At 41.7% G+C, this 20115-nt stretch overlaps 1 protein-coding gene across 4 annotated transcripts in view; it reads right to left on the bottom strand.

Moving 5' to 3' along the window:
• Nucleotides 1-350: 350 nt before the first annotated feature.
• TBC1D8B (TBC1 domain family member 8B) overlaps nt 351-20115 on the bottom strand; it is a 71921-nt gene continuing 52156 nt past the window's right edge. For 3 of the 4 annotated variants that reach the window (XM_065556693.1, XM_065556694.1, XM_065556692.1), the window contains exons 11-21: nt 19938-20055; nt 18991-19276; nt 17285-17414; nt 14105-14203; nt 12776-12844; nt 12316-12556; nt 11359-11424; nt 9812-9895; nt 8422-8478; nt 7270-7370; nt 351-5583 (exon numbers count right to left, since the gene is read on the bottom strand). In XM_065556693.1, coding sequence (XP_065412765.1) covers nt 5170-5583; nt 7270-7370; nt 8422-8478; nt 9812-9895; nt 11359-11424; nt 12316-12556; nt 12776-12844; nt 14105-14203; nt 17285-17414; nt 18991-19276; nt 19938-20055 — 1665 coding nt within the window. In that variant the 3' untranslated portion in view covers nt 351-5169. The remainder of the gene's footprint in view (nt 5584-7269; nt 7371-8421; nt 8479-9811; nt 9896-11358; nt 11425-12315; nt 12557-12775; nt 12845-14104; nt 14204-17284; nt 17415-18990; nt 19277-19937; nt 20056-20115) is intronic. The other variant, XM_065556691.1, reaches the window with a different exon arrangement.

Raw genomic sequence — 20115 nt, 5'->3', positions numbered from 1 at the left:
AGTTCCAGGGGACACAACATTCTCGGACGATTGAAGGCACAGCCTTCTCCATTAGGGTCCCACCTTTGGAAAGTTTCATTTCCTTCATTAAGGTCCTGAACTTTGCAATCTTTGCACACCCACAATTCCCATTTCCTGCAAAAAGGTAAGGCTGCCTTTTGCAAAAGCCAGTAGTTCACTGCAGCATTCCCTGTTACTACAGTAAATTAGAGAGATTCTGCTTTTAGTAAGTATTAAGGATGGGATTGGCCTTTGTGATCCTGAAGGCACTTTTGAAAATCCCACGCTGGTTAAACATTACAGTAAACCTGGAGCTCATTGAAAAGGGAACACCATGTCTCCAAAGCAGATTTTTTTTCTTAAGTGAAACAAGTTTATTGATATCTCATTACTTACAGTACTTTTACTGCATACAGTACATTGTATAAAAAGCCAACGTGCCGGCACATAAACATGTTTTGCATTCTTGGTGATAGAACTGTAGCAAAAAGACAAAATATCTTTTTTCTCTGGAAATAAATTGGAATAATTCTGTTAAGAAACTCTTTTACTCAAATAACAATTACAATTCAATATAAGAATTTTGTATAGTACAACTGGATGGAGGCTCTTTTATTAATGTAAATAAACATATCCATTTCTTAGTTGCCATGCTGGCAAACTACTAAAAAGATCAGTATGTTAGGGCCAATCTACCAGTACTGAACAATTACTGTGTTGGATGGAGTGAACCTTAAATGATTTTTAGTACCATATGACTGAGCTCACCCCTAACTTCCTAGAAAACATTAAAGTGCTTGTCTTTTTCAAACAATTACAATATTGGGTCCTGCTCTTCCTTCAATCTGTAAACGTAACATCCATTATTTTAGTGGGAGCGCCACAGTGAATTTGCCATTCCCAGCTGAAACTGTTAAAAGGTCACCACTGTGTCCGGAACTGCGGTCAATCCTGCCACAGTTCTGACTGTGCTGCTGGGTGGGTGAAAAAAAAAAAAAAAAAACCCTAATGGGCCTTTTTAGTTCCCTTGCCTCAGGGGCACACTACCTTTTTGTTAGCCATTCCCTTGGATTGGTAGTACGGCTTTTCTTCATTCATTTTAGAAAGACATTTTATATGCCCAGTAAGAGTGCATGAGGGAGGGAGGGAGGATTAGTCAGATCATTCTGATCGCTAAAAGATTGTCAGTTACTGAGAGCAGGTCAGGACGTAATGGGGTAACTATGTGATTGTATCGTCTTTAAAGTCATGCTGATGTTTTCACATACAATCCAATTTAAGAAATGAAAATGAATTAAAAAACATAATTAGCAAACCTGATCCAGATAAACTTCCCCCAAAATCAATGCCAGTTTTATCTTGGATACAATATACATTCCCTCCGCCAAAAAAAAAAAGCAGGGAACTTTTTTTCATGAAAACGTCTGGCCATGTTGTTTTGTGTGTGTGTGTGTGTGTGTGTGTGTGTGGATTACGGGGCCCTCCCTAGGGCAAAAATCACCCCTCTAGCTGCCGGCCCTTATAAAAGTTACTGAAGGTTCCAACGGGAAGTTCCTTCTAGGCAGTGGTTGAGTAGGTTCTGCAACTGCCTGGATCTTTGCCAAAAACTCTGCTCAGTCCAATACTCATCTATATGCAGCAATTGAGCTTATTCAAAAGAAACCAGGGGGTGTGCAGTCTTCCACAGTATCCTAGCCCAGGAGTGTGGGTTACTCTCTGCATCACCACAGAGAGTGTTAAAGGGGTCAAAGCTCCCAAGTGCAGATATGCCTGCCTGCTAACTCTGCTAGAGCACTTGTAAGTAGAGTGGTTAGCCCAGCTATTATTCCTTTGTCACCTTAGAGTAGGGAACCCCACAGCAGAGAGTCAATGGGGAGGAGAAGGGTTTTGCCTCCAATTAAGTTTCTATATATTTTGTTAGCCAGGCCATCTCCACAACGAGTGGGGTAGGAAAGGGACACAAAAGGAGACAGAGGGCCAGATTCTAAACTCACTCAGCACAGTGTGAAGCACGATTCTCTCCCTTGACCTCCTGCAAACACTCACCCACGTGCTTCAAATCCTACACTTGAATACTTGGTACTAAATATTAAGGGTGTTCCAGATCAGGACTAAGAACTGGTGAGAGAGGGATCAGAAGCTGGTCCGTAGCCTCCAAGCACCTGGAGTTTCATGAGCTCTTCCCACTAGAGCAACTGCACAACTCCTTGCCACCTACAGAAAAATGATTTCCTCGAGGCGGCTTTGCCCTGCAAGGCTGACCCATCAATCACGACTATCTACAGCTCACATGGCACAGAAGGTCAAGGCAATTTTTTTCTGGACCAGAACACAGGTGTATAAAGGAATGACAAAAATAGACGTTACATTTTCTTTGTTCAAAAATCTATAACAAACAACTAAAAAGAATCTCTTAGGATAATAAAAAATAAATGAATGATTGTACCCCTAATAGTTTTAAACAGATTTTACATGTATGCTGGTCATTCTGTGTATAAACATATGTGTGATAATTATACTATAGACGTAGGTACAGAATGGATGTATAATTGGTAATTGGCTTTCTGTATGGTCCTTTTGACTAATATTAATAGAAAGTGCATGACATTTGTAAAAGTGCCTATTTTTGCATAACAGCCATTTAATATCATGTCCACTACATTTTGCAGACTTCTTTAACACCTTCTTCCTGCATATAATTCAACCTGCATCTAACTCTTTCTATAACTTGTTTCCCCACCCACCACAAAAATTCAATAAGCCTTTAACTTCTCTTGCTTGGCAAATACGCCATACTTGTTAACCCACAATGAAGTCTGAAATTAAAAACATATGGCTTGATGCTGCTCAGCCTTTTGCACAAGTCGTTGCATTGACTTCAATGGGGTTGCTTGCATCTGTTTACTCACGTGAGGAAAGGTTTGCCTGATCAATCAAGCCCTTGCCTAGAACATCAAAAGTTACCTGCGTTTTGTTTTTAAAACAGTGAAAATATGCAAGGAAAACAATTAGTAAACAGAGATATACAGATCCATGCAGTAGTATCCATCTCTGCCTTAGAAATATACATGTGAAACGATATAGGCTTTTCACACTTCAATCCATAATATACAAATCAAAATTATATAACCTCAAGCTACGTTTAAGATTCTAAAGTAAGCTGCCTAATTTCACTTGCTGTATATATTATTATCCAATTTCTTTAATTATTCCTTCAGTTGAGATCCATTTACATTAATTCCTGAGATTAGGAAGAAATGGTTTTACACATTCATTGATTCTGACCAGGAACAAAACCGTTGCCAAGGAGGCATGGTAACTTTCCTTCCTCTCACAATGACAGAATTTCAGCACTGTTTTGCAATGTAAAGCCAAGTTCAGAAATCTTAGTTTTGTTTCTACTCCACGTAAGCAACATGGAAAAAGCACCTACTATTGGTACCACCTCTTGTCCTAATTCTTTACAAACACACACCTTATAAAAACAGTGCTGCTTTGCAGTGAAAGATTGTAATTCATGCCTTAGAAATATGCATTTTAAGCAGTTTACCACTTAACAACATTTGCAGCTTATCATTTTTGTAAAAATACAAGGTTTTCTCCCCCACCCCCTTTTCTTCCAGCCCACTTTAATGCATGTTACATAGCAGTCGAGTCAACAATTTCTCTCAGTAACATGAGCAGAGCTTGCCTCAAAGCATCTTTACAATAAGGAGATGGCTCCTCTGTTGATGAGGACTCCAAAAAGTTGCTTTTTTTCCTGCTGGTGTGTTAAAAAACCTGACTTTCAGACTCCGAAGGATTTTGTTGCTGCTATTTGTCCTGATGGATATACCCGATCACAGTGGTAATAATCCAAATGGGAAGACCAATGGCAAAAGACTAACAGTTACATGCTTGAGCTTAGATTCAAAGGTAACAAAGCAGCATCTGCTGCAGCAGGTCAGTCACCTGGCTTCGCAGTCCTAATTCAACTGATTAGGAGGTGGCTATGATGGTTACTATTGGGTTTTGAGAGAACACTCAAACAAAATCATGTCTTTCTCCAACACGCACCAGATGAGCGCGCTATCCCTCCCCTGCCTGCAAGTGGATACAGACAAAATTTAAGTGCTTTACATCACATCCTAATTCCTTATACCGAAAAAGGGATTAGGCATTGTCTGCCCGTTTCCTTGCGACTCCAGCAAGTACACTGGAATACATTTGATTGGAAGTTGCACCTTTTGATGAGCCGTCCCCAGCTTTCTCACCCTTGTGCAACAGGAAAGTCACAAGAGTATCAGTGAACCCCCACATTCTTGCATCTCAGGGATACAGCATGTTGGCGGGAAGGGGTAACCTACTCATCTGGGTTGATGCAGGAAACCATGGAGTCTGATGGGAAATTACTCAGATGGAAATCACACCCAAGCGGCAAAATCTGGGTCCCCAAAATTCCAGGGCGTACAGATCCAGTGTAGAAATGGCGCCATTTGGGAAATCAGGATTCTGGTCTGAATTTTGCATAGATTCAGGCCCAGCTCTGACACCAGCTATTCACTAGAAGCCAGTGGGGTCTGATAAAGCAAAGATTAACACTACAGTACAGAAACAAGTAAAAGAATGGAAACCTCCTTCTTTATCAACAATGCTCCCGAGATCATCAAGGCTACCAGTCCAAAAACTCTATTCTCCTTAGTACTGAGGCTTTTGCCCTGGGTTGGTGTGAGTTTACATGCAGATTTAGAAATGGTTACTTAGAAATTAAACCAGCCTGAAAGTAAAACACTTAGATGTCAAGTACTACTTATAACAGAAGATGGCAGAAAATCATCATATTCATCACAACAATGAACAGTAAATCAAGTACGTAACCAGTAATAGTAGTCATACAGAAAGTTTTGCAATAGTGCCCTCTACGGGTCGCATTTAGTATTTTTAGTAATATTGCATATTTTGTATAATATGGTAAAAATGCCGTTTACTTTTCTGTCCTTTTTGAACTATACTGAAATTTCTGAACACAAAGATGTGATTGTGCTTCAAAGTGTTTTTAATTACTTCAAAACATATTGTTATCTGGTAGTTAAAGCTAAATCCTCAAATCTCATTCTCAATATAAACAATGCTCACTTTCCATAGCAATGGATTTTGTGTTACATAGGGTGCAAAGGTGAAAAACAACAACTATACTCTGGTTCTCGCTTTTAATTGTGAAGTTTTAGCATTTTCTACCTTGGCTTTTATGTCTAGAGGTTTCTCAAAAAATCTCACCAAAGCTGGTTCATTTAACAAGGATGCCAGGATCTGCTCAAAGGCAAAAGACCATTCATGGTCGTCTCTGCGAGGGCTTTGTACATTCCTGCGCTCAGTCTGTTGGGGTGCACTGTCTTTCTTCGGAGCGTTCTGGCTGTCCGTGCTGGATTCTGCTGCAGAAGCTGGGCTTTTGGCTGGTGAAGTGGGGCTTTGTAGTCTTCTCCCAACTTCTTCCATCTTCAGCAAGAGGCTGGTGACAGTAGCTATAGCCCAATATAACAACTCCTCTTCAGGGTCCCCGTGGAACAGGTTGTATAAAGTCTTTGAGAACTGGATGAACTGGAACTAGGGAGAGTTAAGGAGGAGACTATTCAGAGAACATCAACTCAAAGCCCTAGCAACAGGCTTTTCTTTCTAGCTAGTATTCTTTATTTCCACCATAATTTCTCATGGAAAAGCATCCTATAAAAGCACAATGACCATTTCCCCCTTTGAAATATGCCTAACCTTACCCAGAAGGGAGAATGGACCATTATTACATCCATCAAAGAGATACATGCAGCTGTTTTGTAATGGCACTAAAGTCATTCCTATAAATGGTTCCTAATGGGTAAGTGATTGCCCAGACACGCTTCCAGAATCAAACAAAGGGTCTTAGTCAGAAAAAGACTCATCTTTTTTCCCCCCTTCCATCGATGCCTTAATACATAAGAACCAGGCTGAGTGTTATAAATAGGAACTAAGGTCACGTTCAGAGAACTCTTGCAAACACTTAGTCAAATAACAGAGCATGAGCTATCGGGGAAATGGAATGAAGATGGCAAGATTGGTCTTGCGTCTCAGACAAGGATTAAACACAGGGCTTCTGTTGCCCTGTGCCCCCTCCCACCATTAAGTATAACCTCGTATGGCCTGCTCATCTTATGCTAACTGCAAAAGTAACCTGAACAAGAAAAACAGTCTGTATGAAACTCTCAGACAAGTGAGAAATACTCGTATAAACCTTTGGAAAATGCATGTGCACAACTCAGCTCACAGGATTGTCCTTAACTGAAGAGAAACTTTATGGAGGTTCCCCAGCTTCTGGTGTGTTTGCTACTGCGATATTTAGAGTTCTGTATCAGGAACAACAGAGGAACCCTGTCGTATAGCATTTACCATGTGGTTATAAACAAGAACTTCTGTCATGATTAAAGTCTTGATTATGGACTGCAGCTGTTCTAAGAATCAATAGCGATGATTTACTATGATTGGTGCTTAGTACATTGCTTTTTCTGGGGCAGAGGTTTTACAGAGACCCGAATGAACAGCTCGCTACCTGTAATGGACCCTTATGGTGGAATTTTCAGAAGTGCCCTTCAAGCGACTTGTTCTCCTGAGGGCTTCTCCTTATACAAAATGTGTACCGTTTAACTACAGTGGTTCAGTATGAGGTATGCATTCATGCTAGGGGCTGTACTGGAATAACTATTGGCAAAAAAATCATACACCTAATTGACACAGTTATGCTGGTACAGACACCACATGTCGACCAGGCCTAAGTTACTCAGAGCTTGTCTATACTAACGCGCTGGTTCGGCGGCTGGCAATCGAACTTCTGGGTTCGATTTATCGCGTCTTGTCTGGATGCGATAAATCAAACCCAGAAGTGCTCCCCCTCGACTCCGGTAATCCTACTCGGCGCGAGGAGTACGCGGAGTCGACGGGGGAGCCTGCCTGCCGCAGGTAAATTCGAACTAAGGTACGTCGACTTCAGCTACGTTATTCACGTAGCTGAAGTTGCGTACCTTAGTTCGAATTGGGGGGTTAGTGTAGACCAGGCCTCAGATATAGTGCCGTTAATGAATACTAGAGGCAATGAAAACATTCAGCCAGGATTATAACAGTTTAGAAAGACGGTCTAGTGGTTAAAGTATAGGACTCAAAGTGAAGTGACCCTATGAACACACTGCATTTTAGCTATTATGCTGATCTCAAGGAGAGATAAAGTGAAAAACTAGACTGACACGGGAGTCAGAGAGACAGTTTTACCTGGTTCATTCTAGGCAAATCCTTAATATTTTCTTCTTTTTTAAGAAGTTCATCTTGCCATTGCTTCAGATAGGCCTGAATATCAATCTTCTCTTTACCTGCTTGAGAGAAAAGAATATTTCAGAACTAACAGATCTCGGACATATTCCAGGTAGGAACATCTTCTGCTAAGAAGTCACATGTGTCCTGGAACGTTTGGCTTATATTTTCTTTTGGACATGATCATCATATATTAAAGGAAAGAAATATAACCAGTGCACAAGGTTTCCTACACAGAACTAGGAAAACACACAGGCTGAGATTTAGGACAAGGTTCAGGTGAGAAGCAGAGGTGGGGCTAGGGTTCACGTTCAGATCTGACGGCGTCACTGAGATATTCTCACAAGATTTTGGCACAAGACAATGGAAATCTTGTGAATTTCCACGATCTTAAAATGGTACAGATATCCTGAGGTCAATTTTCCTTGTGAGATTTTGGCTATCTGCCAGCCAAGCTTGGGATCCAATTGCAGGGGCAGATTTTGATCTGAGAATTCAAATCCAACTTCTCTCCAAAGCCTTTATGGAGTTCAGGTTAGAAGTACCAGTTTTGGCCCATAAGATGGACAGTATTTTTTCGAAGTGTCAAGATGATATGTTTCCCCGTGAACTTAAACAATGTCTAGTCTGAAATTACTTGACCACACAATCGGTATCAATTCAGTAATAAATGTTCTTGGTTTTTCTAAAACATGAATTAAACCATGGAAAGGGGAAGGGAATCATATGATGTCTCAGCTGGTAATAGACACAGAAGATTCTCCTCCAGGTTATCAGTTCAAATCTACACCAGATCAGACAGAAATGACAAAAAGTCAAAAGGTGAATGTTAGTGAGTTATGTGAAATGAGCTGGTACCTTCAGTCAAGTTCTTACTCAACAGTCTTAATCAGACCAAGGATGGAGTGGGCATAGAGATGAATATAACCCCTACCTGTGACCTGCCCTGAGTAAGCCCAACAATACAAAGAGATTAGACATTAATACTATCATGCAGGAGCAGCCATGCTGCCGAGATGCTCCATTTCCTCTCCACACATATGCCCGGTTTCTCTCTCCCAAAAGCAACACCGGGCCACCGAGTGTCTGACTTCGCTGATCGAGATTCTTTACCTTTTTCTGGGCTTCTCTTCAAAGCATCAGCTTCCTGACTATCCACAGGAGATGAAACTATAGTTGAAGAGAAAAAAAAAAAAAAAAAAAAAGAGTATTTGGTGTTTCACTCAAGAAAAAAAATCTGCTTTGGAGGCATGGTGTTCCCTTTCCATTGAGCTCCAGGTTTACTGTAATGTTTAACCAGCATGGGATTTTTATGGGATTTGGTGTTTCTTTCACAGATCGAGTTTAGACTGTGTTTCCCTTTATCAAAATTCCCTTCTTCAAGAAGGATATTTAAGACACATGCTTGCTTGTATATTGAACTCAGTTGTGACAGAGAAGCAGCTATATGGATGCACCGAAGAGCAAGAGATGCCAACTGTACTGCAGACCTAGCTAGAGACTGCAAAAGGAACCAGAGTCGGCTGCATAGTCTCAGATTCTCCCTATTACCTCTCTGCCCCCAGGTGTTCAAGACTGGTGGAGGCTGGTGGAATGTTTACTGCCGATATTGTACTGCTGCTGTGGATCTAAACCTCTCACACTCAGCTTCTGAAGGAGAAAAGGGAAGTCAACTCCAAGGAAGAGAAATGACGGAGTTTCCTAAAGGAAATGTGCTGTATAGATCCCCAGCAATTTGGACTCGCCTCTTTTCACATGGGACTTCAGAAATGGAGAAGTGAAACCTCAAGAAGATTATGGATTTAAATGTTAAACTCCTTGGGGCAGTGAGTCTTCCTTTGTTTCTGAGCATAGTGATAAGCATGCAGTCAGCAGTTAAACAAAAAGAAAACCTGACGACGATTAGGTTTCTGGTGTGCTGAGACCACTGCCTATCATGCTGACCAGTATTTTCTCATTGTTCCTTGTGTTTTCCCATCTGTCTGTATCTACCCGCTGTCTCCTGTCTTAAGACTGTAAGCTCCTTGGGTCTTTTTGTTCTGTGTGTTTGTACAGCACCCACCTCCATATCCCATGACTGGGGCTCCTAGATGCTACCATGATACAAATAAACAAACACATGAAATGATAACTAAGTACTGCTTATTGTGGTATTCCACAGAATCTAGCCATTAACCAGCTTTTCAACCTGAGGCAACACACGGTGCTACAGAAAAACCAACTCTGAGAAGAGAGTAGGTGGATATTTGTGGAGAACTTCTGCACTGCCTTGTGGGATATAGATGATCTTCAAGGGTGGGGCTTTTGTAAAGGATTCGTGTCATCAGGGGGGTACATTTTACATAAGCATTCTTTGGGGGCAGGAATTGTGTCTTCGTAGGCATTAATACAGCACCTCTCACAACAGGCCCCAGTCCTGATTAGGGTGGCTGAGCTCTACTGCAGTAGAGCTAATAGAATATCACTAATTCTTTGTAATAAAACCACGCTTGCTGGGGCTTACCATTGAGTTGACTGAAATGAATCAGCTCTTCTTTTGAAAGATCATCACCTTTGGAAGGGCTTAGAGATTCCACTTCAGTAAAAGCTGCAGGAAAAATTAGTGCAATCAATCGAAAGTGGACATAGTGGTACCTGGGCCATCAACATACTGGAAAGGGCAACATAGTGACAGCCAAGAAACTTTCTTATGGTCTCTCAGTACTACATGAACTAAAGGAGGGGGTGGGGGGAGGAAAAAATAAGGAAATAACAGTAAAGAGAAAAGACTATAGAACATTTAGCACACTCTCCAAGTGCTTGGAGATGAAATTCCTCAGTACAAACCCTACTGCTGGACAAAGTTGTACTCAAAACTAATGGCACCAAAATGCGCAGCAAACAGCCATTAATAAAGGTTTCTGAAAGAACTGGGAAACAAAACATTTTTTATTAATAATAAACTGCACTGATTTAGGCCCTGATACTGCAACAGAATCAGTGCAGGCGGATCCTCACCAGAGTCAGCCGGGCTCCATACAGGTGGAGGGATCCAGCCCTCTAGAGATCGGCAAATTTCAGTGGGGCCTGCCTGTGCAGACCCATTTGCAGGTTCAGCGCTTAGTACTTTTTGGCTGAGGATTTCAAAGTGCTTTAGAAACATAAGTGAGGAAAATTCACAATCCCCGTGAGGTTAAGGGAATTGCCCAAGATCTGGCAGAGCTGGTGAAAGAAACCTGATTACTTGACTCCCAGACTGGTGGTTAAGCTCCCAAAACATCCCACCTTTCCTCAGAACATTTTCCACATTAAGGCCCACATTTAGCAAAGCATTTAAGCATGTTCTTAACTTTAAACACATGCTTTAGCCCCACTGAAGTTAAGACAATTAAGCATGTGCTTAAGTACTTTGCTGAACAGGGGCCTTAGGGATTGGGTCTGCAACTCAGTGAAGTTAATGGAAAGACTCCCATCGATTTCTGTAGGCTTTGGATTAGGTCTTTAGTGAACAAATGTCTCTACAAAAAGGTGCATCTTTAGATGTATGGTGACCTCCCTTCCTAGACTTCACCTGGGCGTTATCATTTGCATTAAGTACAGTTTCAAGTCCTACAGTCTTACATCACCTCTGAAATCAAACCAGATTTTGCATTTTTCCATGTCATCTCTGTCCAGCCTTTCATGGCAAAATACTGACAAGTCAATACGAGCTGAGATGCAAATTTAGTAGCAAAATCAGTGGCTGAAAATAACGACATGAGGCTTCTGAAGAGCAGCTAGAGTATAACAGAAACTCAGTGACAAACGCTCTTTGGTAGCACAAACAACATAGGGGTATGGTTGTCCCTGTGACTAAAGCAGAAGTGCTCTAGGAACGTACTAGGTCTTTCCTGGTCCAGTGGAATACACCACACTGGGTAAAGCAGCCCTGGTACTACAGCTGTGGGTCTGCACTGTGCACTTTTCACTAGTGAAACAAGGAGGAACATGCAAGCCTGGAAAATTAAAGAATGAAAAAGTGATGGAAGTAGCCAAGAGAAAATGCCTCAAACAACACTGCTAAAAACTTACCTGGAGGGATGTGCAGCTTAAAAAGCAGCTTCAGTTTGTCAGTGAAACTTCCATTATACATGACATCTGTTAGAGGAGAAAAGCAAGACATTCCATTCAATTAGTTCAAAGCTTGGGGGGGAACCCTACTAGCATAAACACAGGAACAGCTGATCATGACTGAAGTTGGACATGTGAGAGGAGGCTGAAGGAAAGTACTATCCCATGCAGCCGAACTTGGGTTTGTCTATCTAATGATGGATGTTTTACATGTTAACACATTTTAAACCTCCTCCTTAGTACCTAGACAAAGAGTCGTGTTTATTTAGCTAGAGAATCCTTCTCAGTAATGGTTAAAATGGCAGACAGAAATGTAGGCAGAGCTGAATGCACAGAACAATGTACTTGCCATATGAGGAAATCACATCACACAGTGCTGATGTTTTGTTGGTGTTTTTGTTAAACATTTACTCCTACACAACAGCATTCTAGAATATCAGATGCGCAAAAAAAATAAATGTTAATGCAACATTCAGGTTGCATTTAATTCACAGCTAAATTAATAAAAAGTCAGTAAAAATTACATTAACTTGGCTGGGTTGCATGTGCTGTCTGTGTGATGATACATAGCGTGGAAAGTATTTTTCATCAGCCAGACAGGTTGTGCAATATGGCCAAGTTAACACTGTTTTCAGAACCTGAACTTCTGAACTTCCTAGCTTTCGGGAATTTCATACTTAAAGTTGCATTAATATAGACCAAGCATGGAAATTTTCAGCCCAATGTTTCAGAAAAATTACTAGCATGTGAAGTCCGAGGATAACAACAGAAACTGCTTTGCCCCCATTAGAGACAGATGGCACAACCAGAGCATGCGCTAATCATTTTAAACCATTGTCAACCAGCCTACGCAACCCCCACATCTGAAGTTATAAATATACTCTGTAAGCCAGGTGCATGTATTCGATAGTCTCATACCAAGTACACAGGCAAATTCTTTGAAGTTTATAAGGCAATCGGAGTTTTCGTCCAGCAATCTGAATGTCCACAGTGCAAGAGAGTCCCTGTTTGCACAATGTGCCCATGGACTCAAGAGGTGATAGAGGACCCTGAACTGCTGACAGTCGATCCGATACTGGTCCAGATATGGCAGACTGGGGTCATGGTGTCTCAGGACAGGGCTATTTGCACTCCAGTAACAGGACAGAAAATGCTCCTTCTACAAAGAAAAGGCAAAGCTTTAGACCAGGAGAAAGGAAAATTCTGCTTGGGGAAAAAAGATTTTGAATTTGTTTCCAGTGTTATTTGAGGATGACGTAAAGTGTATAAATTAAATCTTCCTTTTCATTGGGTTGGAACTGTGACGTTTCCTTATTAGAACTGACCCTAAATACAGACATTTTGCAAATGAGGGCATTAAAGAAAAACAGCACGTTACCTTGAATAATTCATAAAGCTCTTCCAGGTCACTAGGACTGAATTTTACATCCTGGGACACAACACGCAGCTAAAAGAAATTAAAATTAAAAAATTAAATGGTGACTTTCCCCCCTCTTTGCTCTACAGTCTTATTCCAGTGCCCTCCAAGATTTTAGCTCACATTTAAGAGGTTGTTTGAATTTTCCTACAGATGTTTTGCAGCTTACAATTAGGGAAAGAGTACAGAATCTCGACTGGAAACAAGTCAAGGACCACATACTAAACCCAAAGAGGAGAGAATAAACTCAAATCACATTACATGTGGGTGTTGATCCTACACTATAGAAACCAGAAGCCAACTCTCATATACCAGATTATTTATACTAATGCAACATGTGGCTTCAGTTATAAGGGACAAATGGCACTTTCAGTTCATGCAAACAAAGAGTTTATTTTTCATTACAGAGAGTTAGGAATTCAAGTACACAACTCCTTAATGTCAAGGGCAGCTGCAAGACCAGCATCCGCATTCACAATATGTTAACCATATCCAAGAAATACAGCAGTTATGGTCTCAGTGCTCACAATAGGTTACTGCAGCATTTACAGTGCCCAGTTACTGTAGAAAGAGGTACTAGTCTGGTTTTAATGCTAGTTACTAGGGGTCAGCCACTGAAGAAACAAGCAAGCAAAGGAAACCAACTGCAACCTTCACTCACAGTAGGGAGTTTAAATTTCCAGGGGCACGTGCAACTATGGCACCAAGAGTTAAATATACAAGTACACATGTTAAAAAGTGCTCCTTTTTATATACTGCAATACAGTTATCTCCTCAGTGGTGTTTCATTGGTGGTTTATTGGTTATTAGTACTTTGCTCCATTTCTTCCTTGCAAAACAGAATGTACAATTAAATTAAGTTATTAATCGGTTATTACTTTAGCGTTCAGTGTTTCATTGCGTCACTAATGGCTTTTTACACTACCTTATGTCTCTAAGGGAAGTGCACTAACAATTTAACAGCAGCACACAGAAATACAAATCAGCCCGTTCTGATCAGTGCAGAGAGTCATAGAAACGTAGTGCGGAGTCCTTGGAAGCCTACGGTGTTACCAATAACTAGAGCAGCAGCTCACAGATTCAAAACATCTTGGACCAAACCCCCATTTACTACAGACACCCCTCAGAGAGGGATTTCAGCCTTCAAGGTGTTATTCACTCAGCTGTGAATATTCTAGGTCATCCTCATTCATTCGCTTGCATTTTCCAAGAGGGAGGAAGTCCATCCGAGGAAAGGCAACAAATGCTACTGCACATGGTCCACAGCTGCTGTCCTTTCAGGACACTTACCACATTCTGTTTTGTAGTAACTTCTAGGGTCTGGATCACATACAGCCTGTTCCTGCAGCGCATGCTCTCGACATCCTCGTATCGAATATCACCATATTTCTAGGGGGGAAAAAACCCAAACTCTGTAAAATTGAATTTCAGCTACTTCCAGCCATGGAGCTGCTCATATATGTGGATATTTTTGCTTTTCCTGCCACTAAAATAGCAGTGAGACCAGCCGTATTGACACAAAACAAGCCTGTGCTCTGGAAACTCACTGATGAATAAAGGTATATCTACACTACCACTAGCCACACGCGGGTGGCCCATGCCAGCTGACTTGGGCTCGCGAGGCTCAGGTTGTGGGATTGTTTCACTGCTGTGTAGACTTCCAGGCTTGGACTGGAGCCCGGGCTCTAGGACCCTGCAAGGTGGGAGAGTCCCAGCACTTGGGTCTCCAGCCCAGGCCCAGAAGTCTACACAGCAGTGAAACAACACTGGCACAGGCCAGCTGCAGGTTTTGCTTTGCTGTATAGACATACTCTAAGAGACGGAGGGCAGGACTGTCCTTTTCTGTACACACCAGCACAGGGGATTAAGGGGGTGTAAGGTGCCCCCTTACCCGCCCTGCAAGGGGTGGGTCCTTGTGTGTGTGGGGAAGGGGAGGAAGAAGTCATCTCTGATGGGGTGTTACACCCCTCCCACATAAAGTGAGGAGGCAGGGGTGGGTAATGAGCAGAGTCCTCCACATGCTGGCCAGCACCGTTGAACTGATGAAGGAAGACCAGTAGTAGATTACTTCCTTTCTGGAGCAAAGGGGGAATCAGGGAGGGAATTTCAACTCAGCCACAACGAGGTCCCTGTCTGCTCCTGTGGCAGGGCTGCTATTCAATGCCCTTCATTGGGGTAGATTGTAAATTTACAATCTAATCCTGAATAGATGCAATACATTAAGAACTACAGGCTCTTCCATGTACAAACTAAAAATTGCTCCTTTATGATTTAGCCTGAAAAGGATTGAACCTGGGAGTTTGAGTCATAAAAGGACACAAACAAAACATGGCTCTCGCACAGCATTTTTCATCTTCAGACATAGCCTCGCTCATCTTCACAACACCCAAGAGAGGCAATAACAACCGAGGCATATTTTCAAGCCCCTTACTCAGAGTTAGTCATTAGAACTGGCTGCAGGATAATTCCCTTTTGCAGCAACTTTCAAGGTTTCGAAATTTGTGTTCGTTCCACTTTGGAACAAAACCACAACCTTCTGTGGAAACAATATTGTGTTGAAATAGGCTCTTTCATCAGGAGTGTGGGAGGGGAGACCCTCACACTCTACAGCCTGGTGGTTAGGACATTGGACCAAGATGTGGGAAATTCCAGTTCAAAATACAAAACTGAGCTCTGAATGAGGCAAAGGGACTGGAAACCTGGGTCTCCCGGTCTCCTACATCCCAGGCTAGTACCCTAACCACTAGACTATAGCGGGTCTCAGTCTCTCTCTCTGGTCCTTCTTGGCAAAAATTTCATTGAAATACTTTCATGAAGCAGCATATTTTGATGAAATTTCATTTTGTCAAAAGCACTGCACCTAGCTCTACTGGTGATCCTTTACCCAGTGAGTATTCCCACTGACTTCTATGGCGCTGCACTCCATGAGCAAGACAGGCAGTCAGGCCTGTAACAATTTGCACCTCTGGTGCTGTCCTTCCAAGGATCTCGAAATGCTTTACAAACATTAATAAATGTTACCTCTGCTTACTTGAGAAAGCAGAAACTAGACCAATATCTCCATTTCTGAGGGAGGGAAAACTGAAGCACAGATACATTATGCGATTAGGTCAAGAGTCAGAATTAGAAGTAGAATCCCAGCTCGAAGTTCTGTGCTCAGACCACAAACCCATGCCTCTCCTCTCTTCCTAACAGGAATCAAAAGACTCTGAATTTTATTCTAGTCTTCTCCACAAATTATACCACGAGCAGCTAGCTTCACGGCCAAGCTAGTGCATTTCTTCAGAAGTTGCTCTTCAGCACAAAACACTCCACCTGGTTCTCCAATGCCCTCATTAAAAATAATATGCTCTAGGCCAGGGGTTCTCAAACTGGGGGTCGGGACCCCTAAGGGGGTCACGAGGTGATTACATGGGGGATCGCAAGCTGTCAACCTCCACCCCAAACTCTGCTTTGCCACCAGCATTTATAATGGTGTTAAATATATTTAAAAGTTTTTTTAATTTATAAGGGGGGAGGGTGTCACACTCAGAGGCTTGCTATGTGAAAGGGGTCACCAGTAAAAAAGTTTGAGAGCCACTGCTCTAGGCCTTTCACTGGCACAATAACCAGAACTGGAGTCGGAAAGGGTGTCTCGTATCCATGGAAAGAAACAGGGAAAGAGAGAATGTGGATTACTCTTTTCTCTCGTATAGCCTTTCATCTAGATGGGCTCAGCAGAAACTGAAACCAATAAGTGCTTCAAAGCAGAGATTACAGCCTAGTTCCAAATCATCCCAAGGAAGGAAATGCCTCATACAAAATCTGTGCTAGCAAGAAGAGAAAACAGAAGCTAAGTCAATTTCCTTACCAATCCAGAGAGCCACAGACCAGCAGAAGTTGAAGAAACCCAACCTCATACAGGGAGGGGGAAGAGGAAGTGGTAACAACCTAAATAGCAGATCATGGTCAATTCTGATTTGGGTATTTCCTCCCCACCAATGTCTATTTCACTGCTGTTCCAAAATATGGAGCATAGTTAACTCCTTAAATTGGCAGCTGAGATCAGAATGTCAATTTCCACCACCTCTTGCAATCTGCAGAGGTCAGAGTCTTGCATTTGTGACTGAAGTTTCTGCCTCTGCCAATTTGCCACTTGACACGAATAATGGGTTAACTTGGGGGATGCTAGCCCAACTTACTGCTTTGCCTGCCATGTGCCTAGAGGACTCCACTCCCCAGGACTGCCAGCCCAGTACATTTCAGGTGCAATAAAAAAAGAAGTACGAATAGCCTAGGAAAGGAGATTGGACAAAGCTCAGGGGACAGTCCAGCGCTCAGAGGGGATGGACTAGTGATCTGACTGGTCTGCTGTTTCTCCAGCTTCTATGATTCTGTAACTACTTCAGCTGATGCAAAACAATTTTTAAAAAGGGCAAACAAGAAAATGTAAATACACGACAAAACATAATACACAAAAAGAATGCACACTTCGTTTGACTCTCTGATCAGGTCGGTTATGTCCACTTTTGGGTGGTAACTCTTCGTATCATTCAGGTTTGAAGCCTGCTGCACAGCTTGAGGCAACGGACTGTCCTTGTTAGTGACGCTGTCGAAAAATCTGCACAAAAGTGACACAGACATAATGTTAGTGAGATCCAACTGTCAAAGCAAAGTGAAATCGACAACATCTCTGAGTCTAATAAGCTGGGGAAGAAAAGAGTGGATGGAGAGGAAGCACTAGAAAAAGAACATCTGTCTGGGGGCAAGCAGAGACTGGGTTATTTATGTGGGAAAGGAAGACTAAGATTGAATTGGGACCCTAGTCAGTCTTATTTGACCCACAGGCCTCTGCTAAATTGGGTCCTGATCTGCACGCATTCATAATTTACACATATCCTCAATAAACACTCATGGACAAGGGTAACCATAATCTACAGAGAAACAACTCCACAGAGCAATAATTTCCTATTTCCTGCTGAGAAGCAAATTACTGTGAACCCCTTTAAAATGTATTGAACTGCTGCAGGCTGGATAAATTGTGCAAAAAACACCTCAATGTGTTACAGCTAGGCAAAATTTTAGAAGCAGCAGTTCAAAACAAGTTTACAATTTTTGTTGTTTATCTTTAAAATGACTGTTCAGTCAGCATAACAGCAGAGTTTGGTTCCAGTTGAACTGTGTATGGGTATTGAGGAAGAAAGGATTTCACATTGATCTTATGAGTTAAAAATCAAACTCCAACCGCTCTTTATACATAAGCTTCAATAAACATAAGCTGTAAAACTATGCTTCGGTTACTAGTTTAGTTTAGGTGTTAAGAATTTAAATGAGCATAGCTAGGTTCTGAAGTGACTGTTAGTCTATGTGGTTTGTTATAATAATAATTACATTCTCCTTGCTAAAACATTCAATGGCTTCTAATACCATTTAAACATATAATATGCTAAAGCTCTGGCTGAAACCATCTAAAGTCAGGACATTCATAACTATAAGTCTCCCTACCGTTGCTGTACACTAAACAAGTCTCAGTGTTCATATGGTACAGTGTGTGCACCGTTTTACTACTCTGAGGCACACTGACAGAGAAGGAGGTCAGCTAGGATATCTGAATTTAGGAAGGTGCTCCTGCCTATAGTGTGTCAGTTAAGAATGCATTTAAACATGCATATTTAGTGACAAAAATATAATACAGAACAATATGAGAAGGGCAATTATCTTGCCTTGATTGTTTTCCAGGTAAACATTTTTGCCCCGTTTGAAATATTAACTCTTAACTATGGAGGAGCCAGTAGGCATTGCTATAAGAACACAATTAAAGGGTCACATTGTTACTAACCTGACGTCTGAATTATCTGAGACATTTTAGTATTCTCTGGGTTGCTTGGTTGTTGTGGAAAGGCAGGTCGGTAGGGGGTTATAAATGCTCAAGTGTAGGTTTTGTATCCATTTTAAACAGTACAAAGTTCTTATGGTTTTAGAAGAAGAGGTAACAACTAAGGCTGAGATTTTCAGAGGAGCCTAATGGAGTTGAGCACCCAAATCCCAGTGGATTTCAGTGTGAGCTGAAGAATTAACTCCCTTGGCTCCTTTGAAATTCCCAGCCTAATGATTTCTCAGCCATTTCTAAGAGGCAAATCTACCTGTAAGTATATATCTTTCCAAGTTGCATTTAGAAATGATGAATACACCGATACCTGTTTAGAACAGTCACTGCCTCTGCATCATCCTTACAGGTCAGCAGCTTGTCCATGTTGTAGTCCAGTACCGCCAGACCCAGCTGCAAGATTGCCTTTATCCCATCGTAGAAGAAACAGTCTACCACACTGACTGCACTTTCAATGGGCAGCACGCTGATAAAGAGGGTAAGAAACCAGGAAAGAGAGACGGACGAGAAGAACGTCATGTCTGTCATGTGGTCTGTCAGCTGAGACAGGTGATCCCTGATGAGTTCCTCAAACACTGCCTGATCCACCAAGGCCCCTGCAGGAGGACAACGAAACAGCCACCCAAATCTTAATATAGGAAATAAAGCAGCAGACATTTCCAGGAATCAGGCTCACACACAACCATACCTTTGTTATAAAACAGGTCAAGCTGCTGCCATGGTATGACATAAAGAATAACATGAGCAGGTCTGGGTGTGCGGCTATACCAAACACCTGCATGACCCGAGTATGTTAGGAGCCATCAAGACAACGTATGAGTATCTAGCATAACTGCACACCAAGTAGTATGTTATTGCTTTTGATAGTACATAGTCAGCTCCGTTGCTCCTCCTATGTAGTCAATGTCCCTTTTTTGCAACAGGGGAGAGAAAACCTTAAAAAAAACACCCCCGAAACATTGGCCAGCAGAATCAGGGACAAGTATACAAATCCAGGAAAACGGTAATATGGTACAAGTTATAATATTTCCTGAATAGTTTCTCAACAGCAATAGCTCAGGAATAAAAAACTACATTAATTCATGCACAAACAGGAATATTCCTGTTTATTTTCAACTCTTCTTTCTAAACTACAGCAGTGAACTAAATCCAGCATTTTTCCCCCCCATCCAAACTTTAGCTAGTTCTTCACTTCTGTTTCAAGATGTGATTGTTACGTTTATTTTTAAAAAAACTGATAGAAGACAAACATATTACCAATGATTCGACGATTGAAATAATCAGGTAACATTCTTTCACACACAGCAACCAATAGCCAGAAAGCTTCTTCTTCTTTAGCGTAAAGTAGCAGCACCGATGTCAAAATATTCATTGCCTACAACAGTCCATCAAGGCAAGGAAAGACAGTAAGAGCATGCAGTGCATTTCAGGTTTG

This window comes from Chrysemys picta, chromosome 9 (genome assembly GCF_011386835.1).
Source record: "Chrysemys picta bellii isolate R12L10 chromosome 9, ASM1138683v2, whole genome shotgun sequence".
Taxonomy (NCBI): Eukaryota; Metazoa; Chordata; order Testudines; family Emydidae; genus Chrysemys; species Chrysemys picta.
This window is presented reverse-complemented; position numbering and strand designations above follow the sequence as displayed.